We start from the raw sequence: 19,041 nt of genomic DNA, 5'->3' as shown, positions 1-19,041 counted from the left end.
GCTGTATTCCTTAACACACACACACACACACACACACACACACACACACACACACACACACACACACACACACACACACACACACACACACACACACACACACACACACACACACACACACACAAACAAACATACAGTGCCTTGCGAAAGTATTCGGCCCCCTTGAACTTTGCGACCTTTTGCCACATTTCAGGCTTCAAACATAAAGATATAAAACTGTATTTTTTTGTGAAGAATCAACAACAAGTGGGACACAATCATGAAGTGGAACGACATTTATTGGATATTTCAAACTTTTTTAACAAATCAACAACTGAAAAATTGGGCGTGCAAAATGTGTCAAAAGGTCGCAAAGTTCAAGGGGGCCGAATAGTTTCGCAAGGCACTGTACATACCACCTGAGAGGGTCCTGTGAAACACTATGTTAGTTCATTTGGGGATAGCACTGTAAAACAGTCTATATGGTATGGCAAGGTAATTGGTCCACTAATTCAAAACACATCGTGTGCTTACAAATTACCTGCTTAAATCGTGCAATTAAAAAAAATATTTTTCCTGTAATTTGAGCTCATTGAATGGCAGCAATTTGTTGAGTTTCGAGTAGACACTAGAGACCGTGTGAGAGACTGTTCACAGAGAGACTGTTCACAGAGACAATTTAATTCCCCCTTCCTATTCCTTTTAACCCCTCTTCTTCTTCTGTCGTATAATTTCCCTCCTCAGATATTCCGTGGAAATGTGGAAAACAACGCTCCCTCTGCCAACTCCTTCACCCCTCCCATTGAGGCGCAGTACGTGCGCATCTACCCCCAGGTCTGTAGGAGACACTGCACCCTGCGCATGGAGCTGCTCGGCTGTGAGCTCACAGGTAATAATTAATGACTAAAGGTTTGCACAGGGGTCGCACCACTGCGGGTAGAAGTTCCCCTTTTTGTAAGAACAGGACAGTTCTGCATTTCTCAAGAAATACAATAGGGGCGCCATTGAGTATTGACAAATCGTATTTCTTTGGAAGTATTGTTATGGAGTTTGCAGTTCTAGAAAGGACTGTTTCCACTAACTAGTTTGTTTCTACAGGCTGCTCTGAGCCCATGGGGATGAAGTCTGGCCACATCCAGGACTACCAGATCACAGCATCTAGCCTCTTCAGAACACTCAACATGGACATGTTCACCTGGGAACCCAGCAAGGCCCGTCTGGACAAACAGGGAAAGGTCAATGCCTGGACTTCTGGACGCAGTGACCAGTCCCAGTGGCTTCAGGTAGGAGGCTACCCCCCTGCTTCCCATCTAAGGAAACATAGGAACTGGAGTTTCTCCTGGCCACGTAATCTGACCAGGAAAAACAGAGGATCGTAGGAATAGCCTAGTCACATGGTCAGGTTAAATTAATTAGTTATTTTTCAGCAGAAACTTGCAGAAAGGGAACTTATACTATATGCATTCAGAACATGTGGCTTATGGGGGAAACATACTTCAAATTTATTTTGCAAGCATCATACATCTACTAACTTAACCACCAGAGCCTCATAACTCCAACTAGTCATAATTCTACTACCTTTTCTATAACTACTCCTGAATGCAACACCGGCCACGCCTGCACTGTGCTTGTGAATGTGTCCTCTTGTCCTCTTACCTTTAGCTGCAGCCCAGTACGTGCTTTAAGGTAACTGATTGTCTCAGACGACCCAGCCAGGGCCTTAAGCAAAGACGCATCCCTCAACGGATGCTTAAAGTTTGTCCTCCCAGGAACTTGAGAAGTATCCCGTTACCAAAAAGCGTGAGAGTGACTTAGAGAGTATATGAGAAGATTTTGTCTAGAATAACAGTTGGGAACAGAGCAGGTCACATCTGTTTGGAATCATCGGGACTTAGCCAGATGTGAATGTGCATCAGTGTTTCAAAACAACCGTAGATCTAGTCCAGATGCAGGATCTTAATTTGATCACCCTGTTGCAGGAGAACTTTAGTGTAATGCAGGAAATGTGTAACTTGTAATGTACTTGAGGTAAAAAAAAGCCTTCTGGATTTCAAACTTGATGTTCCCTTATGACAATGTGTCAATCCCTACAAAAATATCCATGAATGTCCTGTTGCTGCAGGATTATTTTCATGCTGTAACAAACTGCAGGGTTATTTTCATGCTGTAACAAACTGACTCAAATTAAGATTCTACATCTATGTGTCCTTATTGTTTTATTGCAGTGTCCGCAGTTGACTTAAGATGCTGAGAAGTTCCAGGGAAGGAGATAAAACCTTCTCCCTACAGGCTGCACTGGTTCCAACATTAATTAAACTATCCTGGCATTACAAAAGCTCTGTTATAAAACGTTGCTCGTTATGACACTGTCACCTGACCTGACAAGGACAAAACTCTGGATTCTAGTAGCCTAAGTAACATGTCCAGACTAGGGCCCAGAGTTTTCTAGCTGGTTAGGTGATATGGTAAAGAAAACTCCTGGGCCTAGACATACTGCAGTAAAAATACAGGAATATTTTGTTTTCTAGAACAGTAAAATAAAGGGCATAGCATTTGTGTCTGATGGTCATCTCTGGGATCGGTTGTTCCCTGGCCTTTCTGTCGTCTCCTACCTCTCTGATAGTCCGTTAGAGCTTAGCGGTGACATAAACAGTGCCCCGCAGTAGTGCCCCCTTGTCTAGCCATAATTAGATTGGCTGAGCCTGGAGTGAGATATGTTTTTATCACAGCAAAGGCCTTCTAAGAAGGAAAAGGCCAGGCTGTGCGCTTAGACTAGCTCCAGACAGGCCATGAAGCTCAGTTGAATTGATTGCTGTGGATAGAGGGAAACTCGTGGTTTGATATTACATGCTGTGCCTACAGGAGGTGGGAGAGGCTATGAAGCCAGCTGTTAAATCAATGGCTTCCTCCAACGACAAGGATACATGGCGATACCCACTTCTCCCCACACCTTCTAGACCTGTGGCAAGGAAAAATAAATAGAAGCATTGATGTTTTCACCTCACATTAGTGTGTTTGTCACAGGAAGTATTGATGTTCATATGGTAATGCGCGGATGTGTTTGTTTATGTGTAGTGTATGGATACGTGGGATGTGTATGAATGGATTTACTCTACATATGAATGTCGGTGACTCTACTCACAGTTCAATATCTTCTCCGCACCAGTTGCCATGGTGAATAATTGATTACCAGTGACATTACTGGATGACTTTACACTTGATAGATGAATGGAATTAATCACACTTAGTGACAAATTAAGTATTCTAATTAATCAAGACAACTGCAGTAGAGCAGCAGCAAAAAAATCCTTTACAGAGTGCAAACACGCCAGACTAGATCTGGCCATGGAAGAGAATGAACACGCTCTCATCTGACTAACGAACCAGTCACTGTAATGAAATGTTGATATTGTCACATATGTATCTTTATCTTGAGGAGACCAAACAAACTTTGTACATGATAAGGGTGAGACAGACTTTCGTTATGACTTTCATGATTGTTTTGTAAGACCCACCTGCTGACACCCCCATCTCCAGTGCCTGCATCACTCTCCGCCATATGGCCTCAAACTGCGCCATTTTTTTTCTTTCCATTGCCCACGCACTTTCAACATTTTGCGCCCTTGTTATCATTGAAGAATTAGTTGATTTCCAGTTTTTAAGTATACATTTTTTAAAGATGATTGATGAGAAAAGTATTGTCCAACCAATCGGGGATCTCACTGTGCCCTCATGTGCCGTGTCTTAAAATATGCAGATAGACAGATTAAAAGTACATTTACATTGTAATAATTCCCACTTTAAATGACATTCAGCTTATAAATGCTTCATAAAGCCTTCATAATGCCTTCAAAAGCACTACAAAAATGTGTTACAAAGCAGCTACAACCATATGTCATGCTTTATAAAGGGTTCATAAATGTGGCATAACTGTGTGACATAATCACCTATGTCAAATGTGACATAACCCACTAGGGTGAGTATGATATAAACATGTGCTTTATAAAGGGTGACAACATTTGCTGATAAGCTCTAAAGTGATGTCATGTTAGTCACATTACACCTCATCCCTTTCCCAGACACTTCGTGTGTGGAAGGTCTAGTGGACCAAAGCATCAAACTTGGCCATCAGTTAATTTTAAGAAGATAAATTGTGGAAATGGGCATGGTTTAGCCATTATTATGACTTTTTGACTGTGTTAAATAGTGACGATTATAAATAATTTACTCAGTAAGGTCACTCCCATAGAATTCTATGGTCACTCCTTCAAAGGCCAACTTTGAATGGTTGATATCCCAGGATTATACTCTATGTGCTGTGTGTGCAGTAGCCTAGGGACGACGTTACTCGAAGAAGCACTTACCTTGATGAAAGCGCTCAACCTAAAGAAATTGAAAGTGTTTTTCTTCTGGAACCAAGTTACATGTTCCTCAGTACACAAACATGCACACACAAAAAAATAGCCATACAGCGCGGTGCTGGGCACATTCACCCACTCCCCCGGTGAAATATCAGCCACAAAATGTTGTCACCATTGTAACAGGTTGTAATCAAGCCCTGGTCTGGTCCGGCATGGGAACAGAAGATGAATACCTGGTGTGGTAGTCTCAGGTTGGACTACTCCAAATCATCTTGGTTCTGACACACGCACACAAACGCAAGCTTTGCAGGTCCATCAAATCATTTAAATACCTCTCACATCCTACAGTAACCTGTAGATCATGAGACAACCTTCTTAAATCAACAGAACGTTAATAACCTATCTATTTACACGTTATGTAGTGTCCTGTAATACTTAGATTGAAGTGAGACACCTTCGGTCATTCATAACACATCCGTAAAGACTATATCGCATGATGCTGTACTTAATTTAAATTCAAATACTTTTGGTCACTTATAACACATACATAAATGCCTTGTACCATATGAATCTGTACTTACTATAAGGTCAGACACCTTTGGTCATTCATAACTCATATATAAAGGCTTAATGATTTCAACACAAATGTAGTAACACTTAGGGAATTATCACTAACAGCTCAAACAAATAAACATTAAAAACATGTTCAAATCATACATTTCCTTTTATTTGTACATTTTTTAAGCAATACAAATACATCTACAAGTTTCAAAATGTTCAGCAATGCAGTTTCATTGAACATTACACAGGGCTGTGAATAGTTTAGCTTGTCCCTAAGCTGGTGGACGTATGGTAATTGCCTTTCTTCCTGTTACAGTTACTGCATGTTTGTTCCAACATTAAAAGCAACAACAAAGAAAGTTAGCAGGTCTGTTAGGAAATGCCTTTGTCACACCATCAATATAAGGGAATTCCTGTGTTTCACTAGAAACGCGAAATGGGAAGATGGGAAACTCCATTCAAATCATATTATTATATTCATCTTTTGTGGTATCTAGGGGATTTGTATTTAGCTGAGCCTGCTAGCTAGCTAAATTTTGGATAGCTAGCAATTGTTGTGAAGTCACTAAACTTATTTTTTTTAAATGATTGAGGTAGCTACAGTAATCACTTAACTACTACAAACTAATTTAAATTACAATAAATAAAGGTTAACTTGTTTTTCACTGTCCAGTGGCAGCACACATGGGCATTTTACTTTACTCCACCCATTATATTGGGGACCGATTCACATCTTATGTGCGCTTACTACACTACAGAAAACCCACTAACCAAACAACAGTGCAGGGCATGCTCACTGGATTAAAGGGCAACTACACTCAAAAATACAAATTTCTTAGATTTTTACAAGACCTCAAAAGTCATCCGCTGATGTGGTTACACCTACCGCACCTGCTTTTAAAAGGCCCTACCAACATTTCTTGCCATGAATGACTCTTTAGAGTGTGTAATCCTGCAGCACAGCATTTTGGGGGAAGGACTATGCAGCCAAGAGTTAAAGTGGTTCGGCCATCCTAGAAATGTTGTAGTGAAATATAATATATCAAATTCAGCACATGCTTTTATCCAAAGCGAGTAACAGTCATGTGTAAATACATTTTTACTTATGGGTGGTTCTGGGAATCGAATCCAATATCCTGGCTTTGCAATGCTCTTTGTGAAGCCTCAATTTAATATTATTTATAAAGCCTTTATTAAGCGGTGCTTATGCCACCCTTTATAAAGTACAGGTTTATGTCAGCAGAATTCCAGCAGCATACCACCCTGCATCCCACTGCTGACTTGCTTCTGAAGCTAAGCAGGGTTGGTCCTGGATGGGAGGCACCCTTTCCTCTTGTTACAAAAATATCCCACTGCCCCAGCGCAGTGATTGGGGACATTGCCCTGTGCAGGGTGCCGTCTTTTGGATGGGACGTTAAACGGGTGTCCTGACTCTCTGTGGTTACTAAAGATCCCATGACACTCATTGTATGGGTAGGGGTGTTAACTGCAGTGTCCTGGCTTAATTCCCAAACTGGCCCTCATACCATAACGGTCACCTAATCATCCCCAGTTTACAATTGGCTCATTCCTCTCCCCTGTAACTATTCCCCAGGTCATTGCTGTAAATTTGAACGTGTTCTCAGTCCACTTACCTGGTAAAATAAGGGTTAAATAATGAATAAATTTTTTACATAGTGGGTTATGTCACATTTGACATTGGTGTTTATGCCACATTTATGAACCCTTTATCAAGCATGACAAATGGTTATAGAAGATTTGTAACACATTTATGTAGTGTTTATGAAGTCTTTATGAATCCTTTATAAACTGCATGTAATTTAAATCAGGACCCAACTGGTCTAACTCCACCCATAATCTTTGGTATTTATAGCATTCCCAGAAGACGTGGATTATTGAGTCATTGTAAGTTTTACACTTAAGACATGACTCCGTGTTGTGCTGTAGAATTTGTGAATTTTGTATCTTGTATAATAAATTATATACATTAGTTTGTACTGGATTAAGTGTACATTTTCGTTAACTGTAATTTTGTTAGTTGCAGAACCAGTCAACATTTTGGACACACCTACTCATCCCAGGGTTTCTCTTTTATTTGACTATTTTATACATTGTAGAACAATTGTGAAGACATCAAAACTATGAAATAACACACATGGAATCATGTAGTAACCAAAAAAGTGTTAAACAAATCAAAATATATTTGATATTCTTCAAAGGAGCAACCCTTTGCCTTGATGACAGCTTTGCACACTCGTGGCATTCTCTCAACCAGCTTCATGAGGTAGTCAACTGGAATGCATTTTAATAATTAGGTGTGCCTTGTTAAAAGTTAATTTGTGGAATGTATTTTCTTCTTAATGTATTTGAGCCAATCAGTTTGTTGTGACAAGGTAGAGGTGGTATCTTGAAGATAGCCCTATTTGGTAAAAGACCAAGTTCTTATTATGGCAAGAACAGCTCAAATAAGCAAAGAGAATTGACATTCCATCATTACTTTAAGACATGAAGGTCAGAAAATGTTGAGAACTTGGAAAGTTTATTCAAGTGCAGTCGCAAAATCCATCAAGCTCTATGACGAAACTGGCTCTCATGAGCACCACCACAGAAAAGGAAGACCCAGAGTTACCTCTGCTGCAGAGGATAAGTTCATTAGAGTTGCAGCCCAAATAAATGCTTCACAGAGTTCAAGTAACAGACACATCTCAACATCAACTGTTCAGAGGAGACTGCATGAATCAGCCCTTCATTGTTGAATTTCTGCAAAGAAACCACTACCAAAGGACATCAATAAGAAGAAGAGACTTGCTTGGGCCAAGAAACACAAGCAATGAACATTAGGCCGGTGGAAATCTGTCCTTTGGTCTGATGAGTCCAAATGTGCGATTTTTGGTTCCAACCGCTGTGTCTTTGTGAGACACAGAGTAGGTGAATGGGTGATCTCCACCATGAAGAATGGAGTAGGAGGTGTGAATATGTGGGGGTGCTTTGTTGGTGACACTCTTAATTTATTTTGTATTCAAGGCACAGTTAACCAGAATAGCTGCCACAGCCTTCTGCAGCGATACGCCATCCCATCTGGTTTGCGCTTAGTGGGACTTCAATTTGTTTTTCAATAGGACAATGACCCATCACACCTTCAGGCTGTGTAAGAGCTATTTGACCAAGAAGGAGAGTGATGGAGTTCTGCATCAGATGACCTGGCCTCCACAATCACCCGACCTCAACCCAATTGAGATAGTTTGGGATGAGTTGGACCGCAGAGCAAAGGAAAGCAGCTAACAAGTGCTCAGCATATGTGGGAACTCTGATGGAAAATAATTCCAGGTGAAGCTGGTTGAGAGGATGTCACGATTGTGCAAAGCTGTCATTAAGGCAAAAGGTGGCTTCTTTGAAGAATCTCAAATCTAAAATATATTTTGATTTGTTTAACACTTGTTTGGTTACTACATGATTCCAAATGTGTTATTTCATATTTTTGATGTCTTCACTATTATTCTACATTGTAGAAAATAGTAAAAATAAAGAAAAACCCTGGAATGAGTAGGTGTGTCCAGACTTTTGACTGGTACTGTATGTTCCAACATCCTCCATCTTGTACCAACATCAGTTATTTGTAAGCCTTTCTTCCAATAGTAAGAGACAGTCAGTTGGATAGGCTCTCTGCTAGGTTTTGTTTAACTTACCTATCATATGAATATCCTTTTCTGACCCATATAGGATTCACTCAAGATTGCTCTGATGTCCAAAATATTTCAAATAAAAAAATTGTGAATTGAAACTTTTAAATTGGTTGTATTTGAAAATATCTACATTGGTCAGCCCAAAACTGCTTTTTAATTCTCTCATGGAAATACATTTATTTCCTATTATCAAGTAATTTAAGGTTTCTATGGCCTTAGTTTAACATGTGGAACAATTTATCAGTGCATTCTGAAAAGCTATCCAAGGATTATGCCATCGGGTTATGCTTTTGGGGAGTGATATTGGTTATTGCAGAATCTTACATTTTCTTCCATATTGTTGTAACGTTCTTAACTTTGAAGTTGTTATTGTTCTTATATTCACCCTTTGAAAATAGAAGCGTAAAAGATGAATCCTTTGAAAATAGACACGTAAAAGTATTCTTTGACTTTCAATAGCCCTTCAAGTAGCTGAGTCAACTGTAGCCTGGTACATCCCAGGGACCCCATATCAGGGAAACCGGCGACCCAGGGACCCCCTATCAGGGAAACCGGCGACCCAGGGACCCCCTCTCAGGGAAACCGGCGACCCAGGGACCTCATCATACGTTAGCAAAGATTAGATTTTTTGTCTTATCATCAGGTGAATGATAATAAGGGCCCATGGTACTAGAGGTGCTCTCTGTACTGGAGATTGAGGCACAGCCATAGAAGCCCAGAGAGCTAGAGGTGTTCTCTGGCAAAGCCATTGAGGTGGTGGCTCTCCTTTCCTTTAGCAACTGCTCCAACTAAAGTATACCTGCAGCTTGCTTCTACATCATTTTAAACAAGCTTTCTTGCGAATAAACTTCCCCTGACTCATAGACGTCAATGTCTAGTTCCTCATCTGGAGCAGCTACTATTCTGAAAGAGACTTGAGGAATGCTGGGGAGAAGTGAGCTGACATCTGCCGTGATGGTCCAGTGTGGTATTCCCTCGAAGGGTTCTCAGAGATGGCTTGTGGTGCTGGCTTCTCCTTAGAACCAGAGGGTCAGGACTCTGTATGGCAGATGGATGTGGCTTTGGGGCTGCTGTGCAGGGTTGGGTTCAGCCTACCAATGACTTCTTCTGCTCTCCTCTCTGTTGTTTGAACTCAACCTCTTCCTGGTCACACTCCTCCTGTTTCACAGTCTGATACTGCTGAAATTGTTGTTCCACCCCTTCCAATGTAGATGGGACATGATAATGGTGAGGGAGGAGGATAGAATCCTGTGAAGCATAGAGATCAAACTAATTTAGCATACAAGAATTTTAATCTTTTGAAGTTCGTTTGGAAAATATACAAGTACTTCCATGATTAGAAAAAGAAAGCAGCTTTAAAAAACAAAACAGAAACAATCAACATTATAAATAATATCTCTTAACATTTCGATCTGTTGTGCTATGTGGTGTGAGTATTCTGCGTACCATTCCTCTTTCCCTCTGAAAGACATCTGGAAAAATCTAAGTAAATAAATATTTCTAATGTATCAGACAAACTAAAATATACCCTGAGTATACCAAACATTCAGAACAAGTTCCTAATATTGAGTGGCACCCCCTTTTGCCTTCAGAACTGCCGCAATTCGGGCCTCCCGGGTGGCGCAGTGGTTAAGGGCGCTGTACTGCAGCGCCAGCTGTGTCATCAGAGTCCTGGGTTCGCGCCCAGGCTCTGTCGTAACCGGCCGCGACCGGGAGGTCCGTGGGGCGACGCACAATTGGCCTAGCGTCGCCCGGGTTAGGGAGGGCTTGGTCGGTAGGGGTGTCCTTGTCTCATCGCGCACCAGCGACTCCTGTGGCGGGCTGGGCGCAGTGTACGCTAGCCAAGGTGGCCAGGTGCACGGTGTTTCCTCCGGCGCATTGGTGCGGCTGGCTTCCGGGTTGGATGCGTGCTGTGTTAAAGAAGCAGCGGCTTGGTTGGTTGTGTATCGGAGGACGCATGACTTTCAACCTTCGTCTCTCCCGAGCCCGTACGGGAGTTGTAGCGATGAGACAAGATAGTAGCTACTACAACAATTGGATACTACGAAATTGGGGAGAAAAAAGGGGTAAAATTCAAAAAAATAGAACTGCCGCAATTCATCAGGGCATGGACTACAAGGTGTGGAAAGCATTCCAAAGGGATGCTAGCCCATGTTGACTCCAGTGTTTCCCACAGTTGCGTCAAGTAGGCTGGATGTCCTTTGCGTGGTGGACCATTTTTGATACATGGGAAACTGTTGAGCGTGAAAAACCCAGCAATGTTGCAGTTCTTGACACACTCACACCGGTGCGCCTGGCACCTACTAAGGGACTTGTCTTGCCCATTCACCCTCCGAATGGTACACATGCACAATCCATGTCTCAATAGTCACAAGGCTTAAAAATCATTATTTAAACTGTCCCCTCCCCTTCATCAACACTGCTTGAAGTGGATTTAACAGGTGACATCAATAAGGGATCATAGCTTTCACCTGGACTCACCTGGTCAGGCTACGTCATGGAAAGAGCAGATGTTCCTAATGTTTTGTACATTCAGTGTATGCAGAAGTGCATTGCTACTTTTTTAAAGTTGTGCAATTTCAAAAACAATACATACCGCTCTCTTGGTGGATGTCTTTATCTTGACTTGATCAAGAACTTCTCTTTGTTGATTAAGATCATATCTGAGTGTCTCTCTTCCACCAGCTTCTCTATCTGTTCAAACAGATCATCTGGAGCCTCAACAGTGGCAGATGATGTGGCCGATCTTCTGGCAGGTCTGCTAACAGATCTTTGTTTCGTAGTGCAGTCAAAAGGGTGGACCAGAGAGTTGTGAAGTCCTCCTCAGGCAGTGGACAAAGACAGTAGCAGTAGCACTGGTAGTGTTAGGCTCTTGTAATCCTGACCTGTGCTGTTTTATGGGTTAAGTTCCTGCCTTGCCCCTAAATGGTGTTAGGGATGTGGCTGCAAGTGACCCCTGATTTGCATATGAACAGATTAACCTGAAGAATTCATCACTAATGAGCTCATTATCCACTGTACTGGTTGAATCAACTTTGTTTCCACCTTGTTTTCAACCCAAAACATCAATGTGATGACATTGAATCAACATGGGAAACGGATTGGATTTACAAAAAATCATTTGTGTTGTTGATTTCACATTGAATTCACATTAGTTGACAACTCAACCAAATGTAAATCAAAACTAGACATTGACGTTTCTACCCAGCGGGTAGCCATCACAACAGAATAGCCATCACAACAGAATGCCCATGCATAGGATGAGTATTAATGTCCCATTAACCCTACTGCTGTGGCTGTAGTGAGAGACTGCACTCTGAACATATTATATTAGAAGTTATGGAGTGTGTCCTACACTTTGAGACAGTACATTGGTAGCACACAACACTTTGGGGAGAGTAAAATATGGTCAGCTGTCTTGATTTATTTCCCCAAAGAAAGCCATGGCCTTGACCTTAAACATTACAAACCTTAAACATGACAACAAAAGGATGTAGTCCCAGAGACAGACATTAGGGCTGTTGACAATAGGGTTCCTAGAGCTATGAACATGAACAGAATAACAGTATGGTCATTACGGCATGGAGAGTTTAACTGAGATAGTGATGAGCCTCGTATTGATGTATTTCGTTCACATGGTTGAAAGATCAATATGGCCTGTGAACAATCAATCTTAGTGTCAAGGCTGGACGCTTTGGGTTATCTAAGCTCCCATAAACTAATGCAGACAAGTTTCTCTTTGTTCAAACCCCATGGCTTCCTTTCTCTTGTCTTGGATGTATGTCTTCAATACAGAGATGCCGAGCTTTCCTCTTACGTTTGCCTCCAAGTTTGTTTAAGTGATAATGCCTTCGAAGCCGGTGTTTGAAGGATATTGGCATGGGAGTTTGTTAGGCCCGAGACGGCTTCGAGGGCAGTTAACACCGGCTTCAAGGGCATTATCACTTTTATACAATGGGTTACCAACATATTCAAATGATGATTGACATATTTTCAATAAAAACATTATTTTGATGACTTAATTCACACTATTACATCCTTCCACAAGATATAGTCCGAAATAAATCTAGGGTTGCTACCCAAGTTGGCTGGTCGTTCGTTCTATTGGTTCAGTTGCCAGAGGCGCGACCCAGTCGTTCAGTCTTTTTGTTCTGTATCTATGGACGCGACCCAGTCGTTCAGTCTTTTTGTTCTGTATCTATGGACGCGACGCAGTCGTTCAGTCTTTTTGTTCTGTATCTATGGACGCGACGCAGTCGTTCAGTCTTTTTGTTCTGTATCTATGGACGCGACGCAGTCGTTCAGTCTTTTTGTTCTGTATCTATGGACGTGACCCAGTCGTTCAGTCTTTTTGTTCTGTATCTATGGACGCGACCCAGTCGTTCGTTCTAAAGGTCTCATTGCCATACTGGCTGACAAAATTCTTATCCCTTGCTTGCTAGCTAGCCAACTACTGCTTACTTACAGTCATGTCAAACAGTACAGACAGAATAACAGTAGCTGCATTTGTTTAAGCTGTTTTCTAGTGACATTTATTTCGATACATCCATAACAATGAGCTAATTAGGCACAATTTCACCTGGTGTAAAAAATATGCTCCGTCATTAGGACACTGTTGTTCAGAGGAGCTAGCCAACAACACAGCTAACACAAGAACTTCAAACTGAAAGTGGAAAGACTGCAAACTAGCTGCACTTCATTTCATTTGACCTTTTTTCAATTGATCAAATCAAATTGATTTATATAGCCCTTCGTACATCAGCTGATATCTCAAAGTGCTGTACAGAAACCCAGCCTAAAACCCCAAACAGCAAGCAATGCAGGTGTAGAAGCACGGTGGCTAGGAAAAACTCCCTAGAAAGGCCAACACCTAGGAAGAAACGTTGATTCATGATTTCGACTGCCTGAGAAACGCTGCCTGCCCTTCTTTCTCTCGTCCCGACTCCCGACCCCTAGACGTTCATTACTATGGGACAGTTGGAGATTGAATCTTAATATTGAAGCAATGTTGCTAATGTCAAAGACACAGACAGTAAGGTTTATACAAATCTCTGCGGTTGAAAACTAAATGTTAGTTAGTCTAAAAGAAATGTGAGATAATGTCTAGATGCTTTTGATTGTGGAGATGAAGTTTATAACTTTCCTGCCTTGGCTGATGCGACAGTGGAGTGCGTAGTCAGATGGAACAGAGTAAATAGGCATTTTAATGTCATAGATTTAGCCGGTGGTAACTTGTGGAATAGACACCTTCTGGAATGCGCTATTAACCAATCAGTATTCAGGATTAGACCCACCGCTGTATAATTCTGCACATCCACCACTAACTAAACTCAAAATTACTGAGCCAGGTGAAAGTCTGGCAGGCAGACCTCTGCAAAACCTGACGATGAGAACCATGGGTCTCTTCTCCCTGTCAGAGTATCTCGCCGGTCTGACTTAGTTTCTTTCAGACCAGTTGTTATCCTAATTATGGCTTTAAATTGCTTCTCCATGTTTTCCTTTTTCCTTTCTTGCCTGCCTTGCCTACCATATTGGTTTTCCTGTAGAAGACCCTCAGTATTCTAGTTGGATCTGTCTGGTGTGCTTTTACAGAGAGTACAGAGCTACAGCTCTTTTCTGTCCATATCTCATAGGGGGGGGGTAAGGAGTGGCATTAGACGGGTTGTTGGCCTGTAGAAGATAAACTAACAATTAGATATACATGTTTTGTTTGTCTTTTCTGTTCTGTTTAAAGTCCAAACTTAATTTTTTTATTCCAGCTCAATGTTGTATGGTATTATCAATCAGCTCAATGTTGTATGGTATTATCAATCAGCTCAATGTTGTATGGTATTATCAATCAGCTCAATGTTGTCTGGTATTATCAATCAGCTCAATGTTGTCTGGTATTATCAATCAGCTCAATGTTGTCTGGTATTATCAATCAGCTCAAAAGCATTTTATTTTATTTGTTACTCCATGTTTATCAGATACAGAATATATGTTCCATAAAAGTTTGGTAATGAATTGAAAGTATTAAGTTGTAAAGCACATCTCCTTATGACGAGTGTGATAGGCTTCTTCTCAATTCTGTTGTATAACTGAAACAAACAAAGAGAGAATTGAGAATTGTGCTCAAATAAGAGAGTGCCTTTGCCATCAAGTCATGTTTTTTATGACAGATTTTTCACAAAGAAAGTGAGATATTGTCAAAAGATACTTTTATTCGATAGGTTGTTTGAAAACTAAATGTTGTCTAGATTTTTCACAAACAAAGTTAGATTTTATCAATAGAGCTTTTAATCTAATTACTGCCTTTATAGACTGAGTGAAAAATACATTCTCTAAGCGTTGTCTTTGCTGGCCATGCTTTTTCCTGCCTCCGAGTGTCTCAAAGCAACATGAGAGAGCAACATAAACCTGTTTCACCCTGTCTGTATCTTGCCTAGTTGAACCACCACCTGCCATTCACCCGTATATATAAAATGTATGGTCATTGGTGCACAAGCACCATTCACCTGGCCATCACCTGCACCTCACCCCTCAACGTTATCCTCCACCCCCTAATCCTGCACCATTTACAGTGATGACGTGAGAACAGCAGGCAGTTTTTGATGGGCAGTTATGGGCAGGGGCGCAACTTTCATTGGGGACATGCCCCCCCCCCCCCCCAGTTATATCATTGGAATGTGATACAAAACCAGCTAACGGTGTGCTTTAGGACCATGCTGACGCCTCCGAGCGGTTGGGTAGGATGTTTGGAGTGTTTATCCGACTGGATTTAAAAAAAGTATATGTCCCACCCACTTCTAAAACCGAAGTTGCGCCCCTGGTTATAGGTTCATGTGTGTCAAGTACTGTAGCATTTTGACTGACAACACAAGAGTATTATGATCCACAAGAGCATTATACTTGATAACAGATAAAGACAAAGTTGATCTAGAACCATTGTGAGAAAGGACAAAGGGGGTTGGATTGAATTGTAATGAGTTTTCCATTAATCTCATCCTATTCGCTCACCCACATTTTTGGATAACACATAAAACCAAATGTTTACTGCCAAATATAACAACAAAGAAGATACAGTTTTCCACAAAATTGTTTTAACTGCAGTGCTGTGTTTTAATGCCGCCTGGTCTGGCAGTTGCTGTAAATGACCACATGTTTTCCGTTGTGTGCCACATGTTCTCAATTGATGAGGGGAACATTAACAGATGAACTTGATGTACTATCACAATCAACATTATAACCAGCACTTTTAGAGTTTACCTGAGATGGAAAACTCCTCTCCAGTACAATTGCCCAAGTTGTTAAGCTTCTTTTTTCCTCTGGTTTTTAAGTAGATTGTATTAACATGTTTTGTGAACAATAACATTGTAACTAGAAAGCCTGTCAAAAAATAACAAAGAAATGTGTATGTATAGTGCATTTGGAAAGTATTCAGACCCCTTAACTTCCTCTACATTTTGTTACGTCACAGCCTTATTCTAAAATGGATTATACAGTGCCTTGCGAAAGTATTCGGCCCCCTTGAACTTTGCGACCTTTTGCCACATTTCAGGCTTCAAACATAAAGATATAAAACTGTATTTTTTTGTGAAGAATCAACAACAAGTGGGACACAATCATGAAGTGGAACGACATTTATTGGATATTTAAAACTTTTTTAACAAATCAAAAACTGAAAAATTGGGCATGCAAAATTATTCAGCCCCCTTAAGTTAATACTTTGTAGCGCCACCTTTTGCTGCGATTACAGCTGTAAGTCGCTTGGGGTATGTCTCTATCAGTTTTGCACATCGAGAGACTGAATTTTTTTCCCATTCCTCCTTGCAAAACAGCTCGAGCTCAGTGAGGTTGGATGGAGAGCATTTGTGAACAGCAGTTTTCAGTTCTTTCCACAGATTCTCGATTGGATTCAGGTCTGGACTTTGACTTGGCCATTCTAACACCTGGATATGTTTATTTTTGAACCATTCCATTGTAGATTTTGCTTTATGTTTTGGATCATTGTCTTGTTGGAAGACAAATCTCCGTCCCAGTCTCAGGTCTTTTGCAGACTCCATCAGGTTTTCTTCCAGAATGGTCCTGTATTTGGCTCCATCCATCTTCCAATCAAGTTTAACCATCTTCCCTGTCCCTGCTGAAGAAAAGCAGGCCCAAACCATGATGCTGCCACCACCATGTTTGACAGTGGGGATGGTGTGTTCAGGGTGATGAGCTGTGTTGCTTTTACGCCAAACATAACGTTTTGCATTGTTGCCAAAAAGTTAAATTTTGGTTTCATCTGACCAGAGCACCTTCTTCCACATGTTTGGTGTGTCTCCCAGGTGGCTTGTGGCAAACTTTAAACAACACTTTTTATGGATATCTTTAAGAAATGGCTTTCTTCTTGCCACTCTTCCATAAAGGCCAGATTTGTGCAATATACGACTTACTGATTGTTGTCCTATGGACAGAGTCTCCCACCTCAGCTGTAGATCTCTGCAGTTCATCCAGAGTGATCATGGGCCTCTTGGCTGCATCTCTGATCAGTCTTCTCCTTGTATGAGCTGAAAGTTTAGAGGGACGGCCAGGTCTTGGTAGATTTGCAGTGGTCTGATACTCCTTCCATTTCAATATTATCGCTTGCACAGTGCTCCTTGGGATGTTTAAAGCTTGGGAAATCTTTTTGTATTTAAATCCGGCTTTAAACTTCTTCACAACAGTATCTCGGACCTGCCTGGTGTGTTCCTTGTTCTTCATGATGCTCTCTGCGCTTTTAACGGACCTCTGAGACTATCACAGTGCAGATGCATTTATATGGAGACTTGATTACACACAGGTGGATTGTATTTATCATCATTAGTCATTTAGGTCAACATTGGATCATTCCGAGATCCTCACTGAACTTCTGGAGAGAGTTTGCTGCACTGAAAGTAAAGGGGCTGAATAATTTTGCACGCCCAATTTTTCAGTTTTTGATTTGTTAAAAAAGTTTGAAATATCCAATAAATGTCGTTCCACTTCATGATTGTGTCCCACTTGTTGTTGATTCTTCACAAAAAATACAGTTTTATATCTTTATGTTTGAAGCCTGAAATGTGGCAAAAGGTTGCAAAGTTCAAGGGGGCCGAATACTTTCGCAAGGCACTGTATATACAATACCCCATAATGACCAAGCAAAAACAGGTTTTTATACATTTTTGCAAAAAAAAAAAAAAAAAAAAAAAAAAAACATTTACATAAGTATTCAGACCCTTTACGCAATACCTTGTGGAAGCACCTTTGGCAGTGATTACAGCCTCAAGTCTTCTTGGGTATGACGCTACAAGCTTGGCACACCTGAATTTGGGGAGTTTCTCCCATTGTTCTCTGCAGATCCTCTCAAGCTCTGTCAGGAGGAGGGGGAGCGTCGCTGCACAGCTATTTTCAGATCTCTCCAGAGATGTCAGATCGGGTTCATGTCCGGGCTCTGGCGGGGCCACTCAAGGACATTCAGAGACTTGTCCCGAAGCCACTCATGCGTTGTCTTGGATGTGTGCTTAGGGTCGTTATCCTGTTGGAAGGTGAACCTTCTCCCCAGTCTGAGGTTCTGGGTACTCTGGAGCAGGTTTTCACCAAGGATCTCTCTGTACTTTGCTCTGTTCATCTTTCACTTTATCCTGACTAGTCTCCAGGTCCCGGCCGCTGAAAAACATCCCCACAGCATGATGCTGCCACCATCATGCTTCATCGTAGGCATGGGGCCAGGTTTCCTTCAGACCTGACACTTGGCATTCAGGCCAAAGAAAATTAGTTTCTCATGGTCTGAGAGACCTTTAGATGCCTTTTGGCAAACTCCAAGCAGGCCATCATGTGCCTTTTACTGAGGAGTGGCTCCGGTCTGGCCACTCTACCATAAAGGCCTGATTGATGGAGTGCTGCAGAGATGGTTGTCTTTCTGGAAGGTTCTCCCATCTCCACAGAAGAACTCTGGAGCTCTGTAAGAGTGACCATCGGAATTCTTGTTCACATCCCTATCCCCCGATTGCGCAGTTCGGCAAAGCGGCCAGCTCTAGGAAGAGTCTTGGTGGTTCCAAACTTCTTCCATTTAGGAATGATGAAGGCCACTATTTTTACCTTGGTGACCTTCAATGCTGCAGAAATGTTTTGGTACCCTTCCACAGATCTTTGCCTCGACACAATCCTCTCTAGGAGCTCTATGGACAATTCCTTCGACCTCATGGCTTGGTTTTTGTCTGACATGCACTGTCAACTGTGGGACGTTATGTAGACAGGCGAGTGCCTTTCCAAATCATATCCAATCAATTGAATTTACCACAGGTGGACTCCAAGTTTTAGAATCATCAAGGACGATCAAAGGAAACAGGATGCTCCTGAGCTCAATTTCGAGTCTCATAGCAAAGGGTCTGAATACTTATGTAAATAAGTTATTTCTGTTTTTTTGTGTGTTTTCACTTTGTCATTATGGGATATTTTGTAGATTGATAAGGAAA

The 19,041-nt window shown here is 41.4% G+C and overlaps 1 protein-coding gene across 3 annotated transcripts in view; it reads left to right on the top strand.

The window, feature by feature from the left end:
- The window catches only part of LOC139410658 (EGF-like repeat and discoidin I-like domain-containing protein 3), a 210,803-nt gene that overhangs the window by 150,380 nt on the left and 41,382 nt on the right, over window positions 1-19,041 (top strand). For all 3 annotated transcript variants that reach the window (XM_071156025.1, XM_071156023.1, XM_071156024.1), the window contains 2 exons: window positions 724-868; window positions 1,078-1,262. In XM_071156025.1, the coding sequence (XP_071012126.1) occupies window positions 724-868; window positions 1,078-1,262 (330 nt within the window). The remainder of the gene's footprint in view (window positions 1-723; window positions 869-1,077; window positions 1,263-19,041) is intronic.

The sequence above is a fragment of the Oncorhynchus clarkii genome, chromosome 6 (assembly GCF_045791955.1).
Source record: "Oncorhynchus clarkii lewisi isolate Uvic-CL-2024 chromosome 6, UVic_Ocla_1.0, whole genome shotgun sequence".
Classification (NCBI taxonomy): domain Eukaryota; kingdom Metazoa; phylum Chordata; class Actinopteri; order Salmoniformes; family Salmonidae; genus Oncorhynchus; species Oncorhynchus clarkii.
This window is presented reverse-complemented; position numbering and strand designations above follow the sequence as displayed.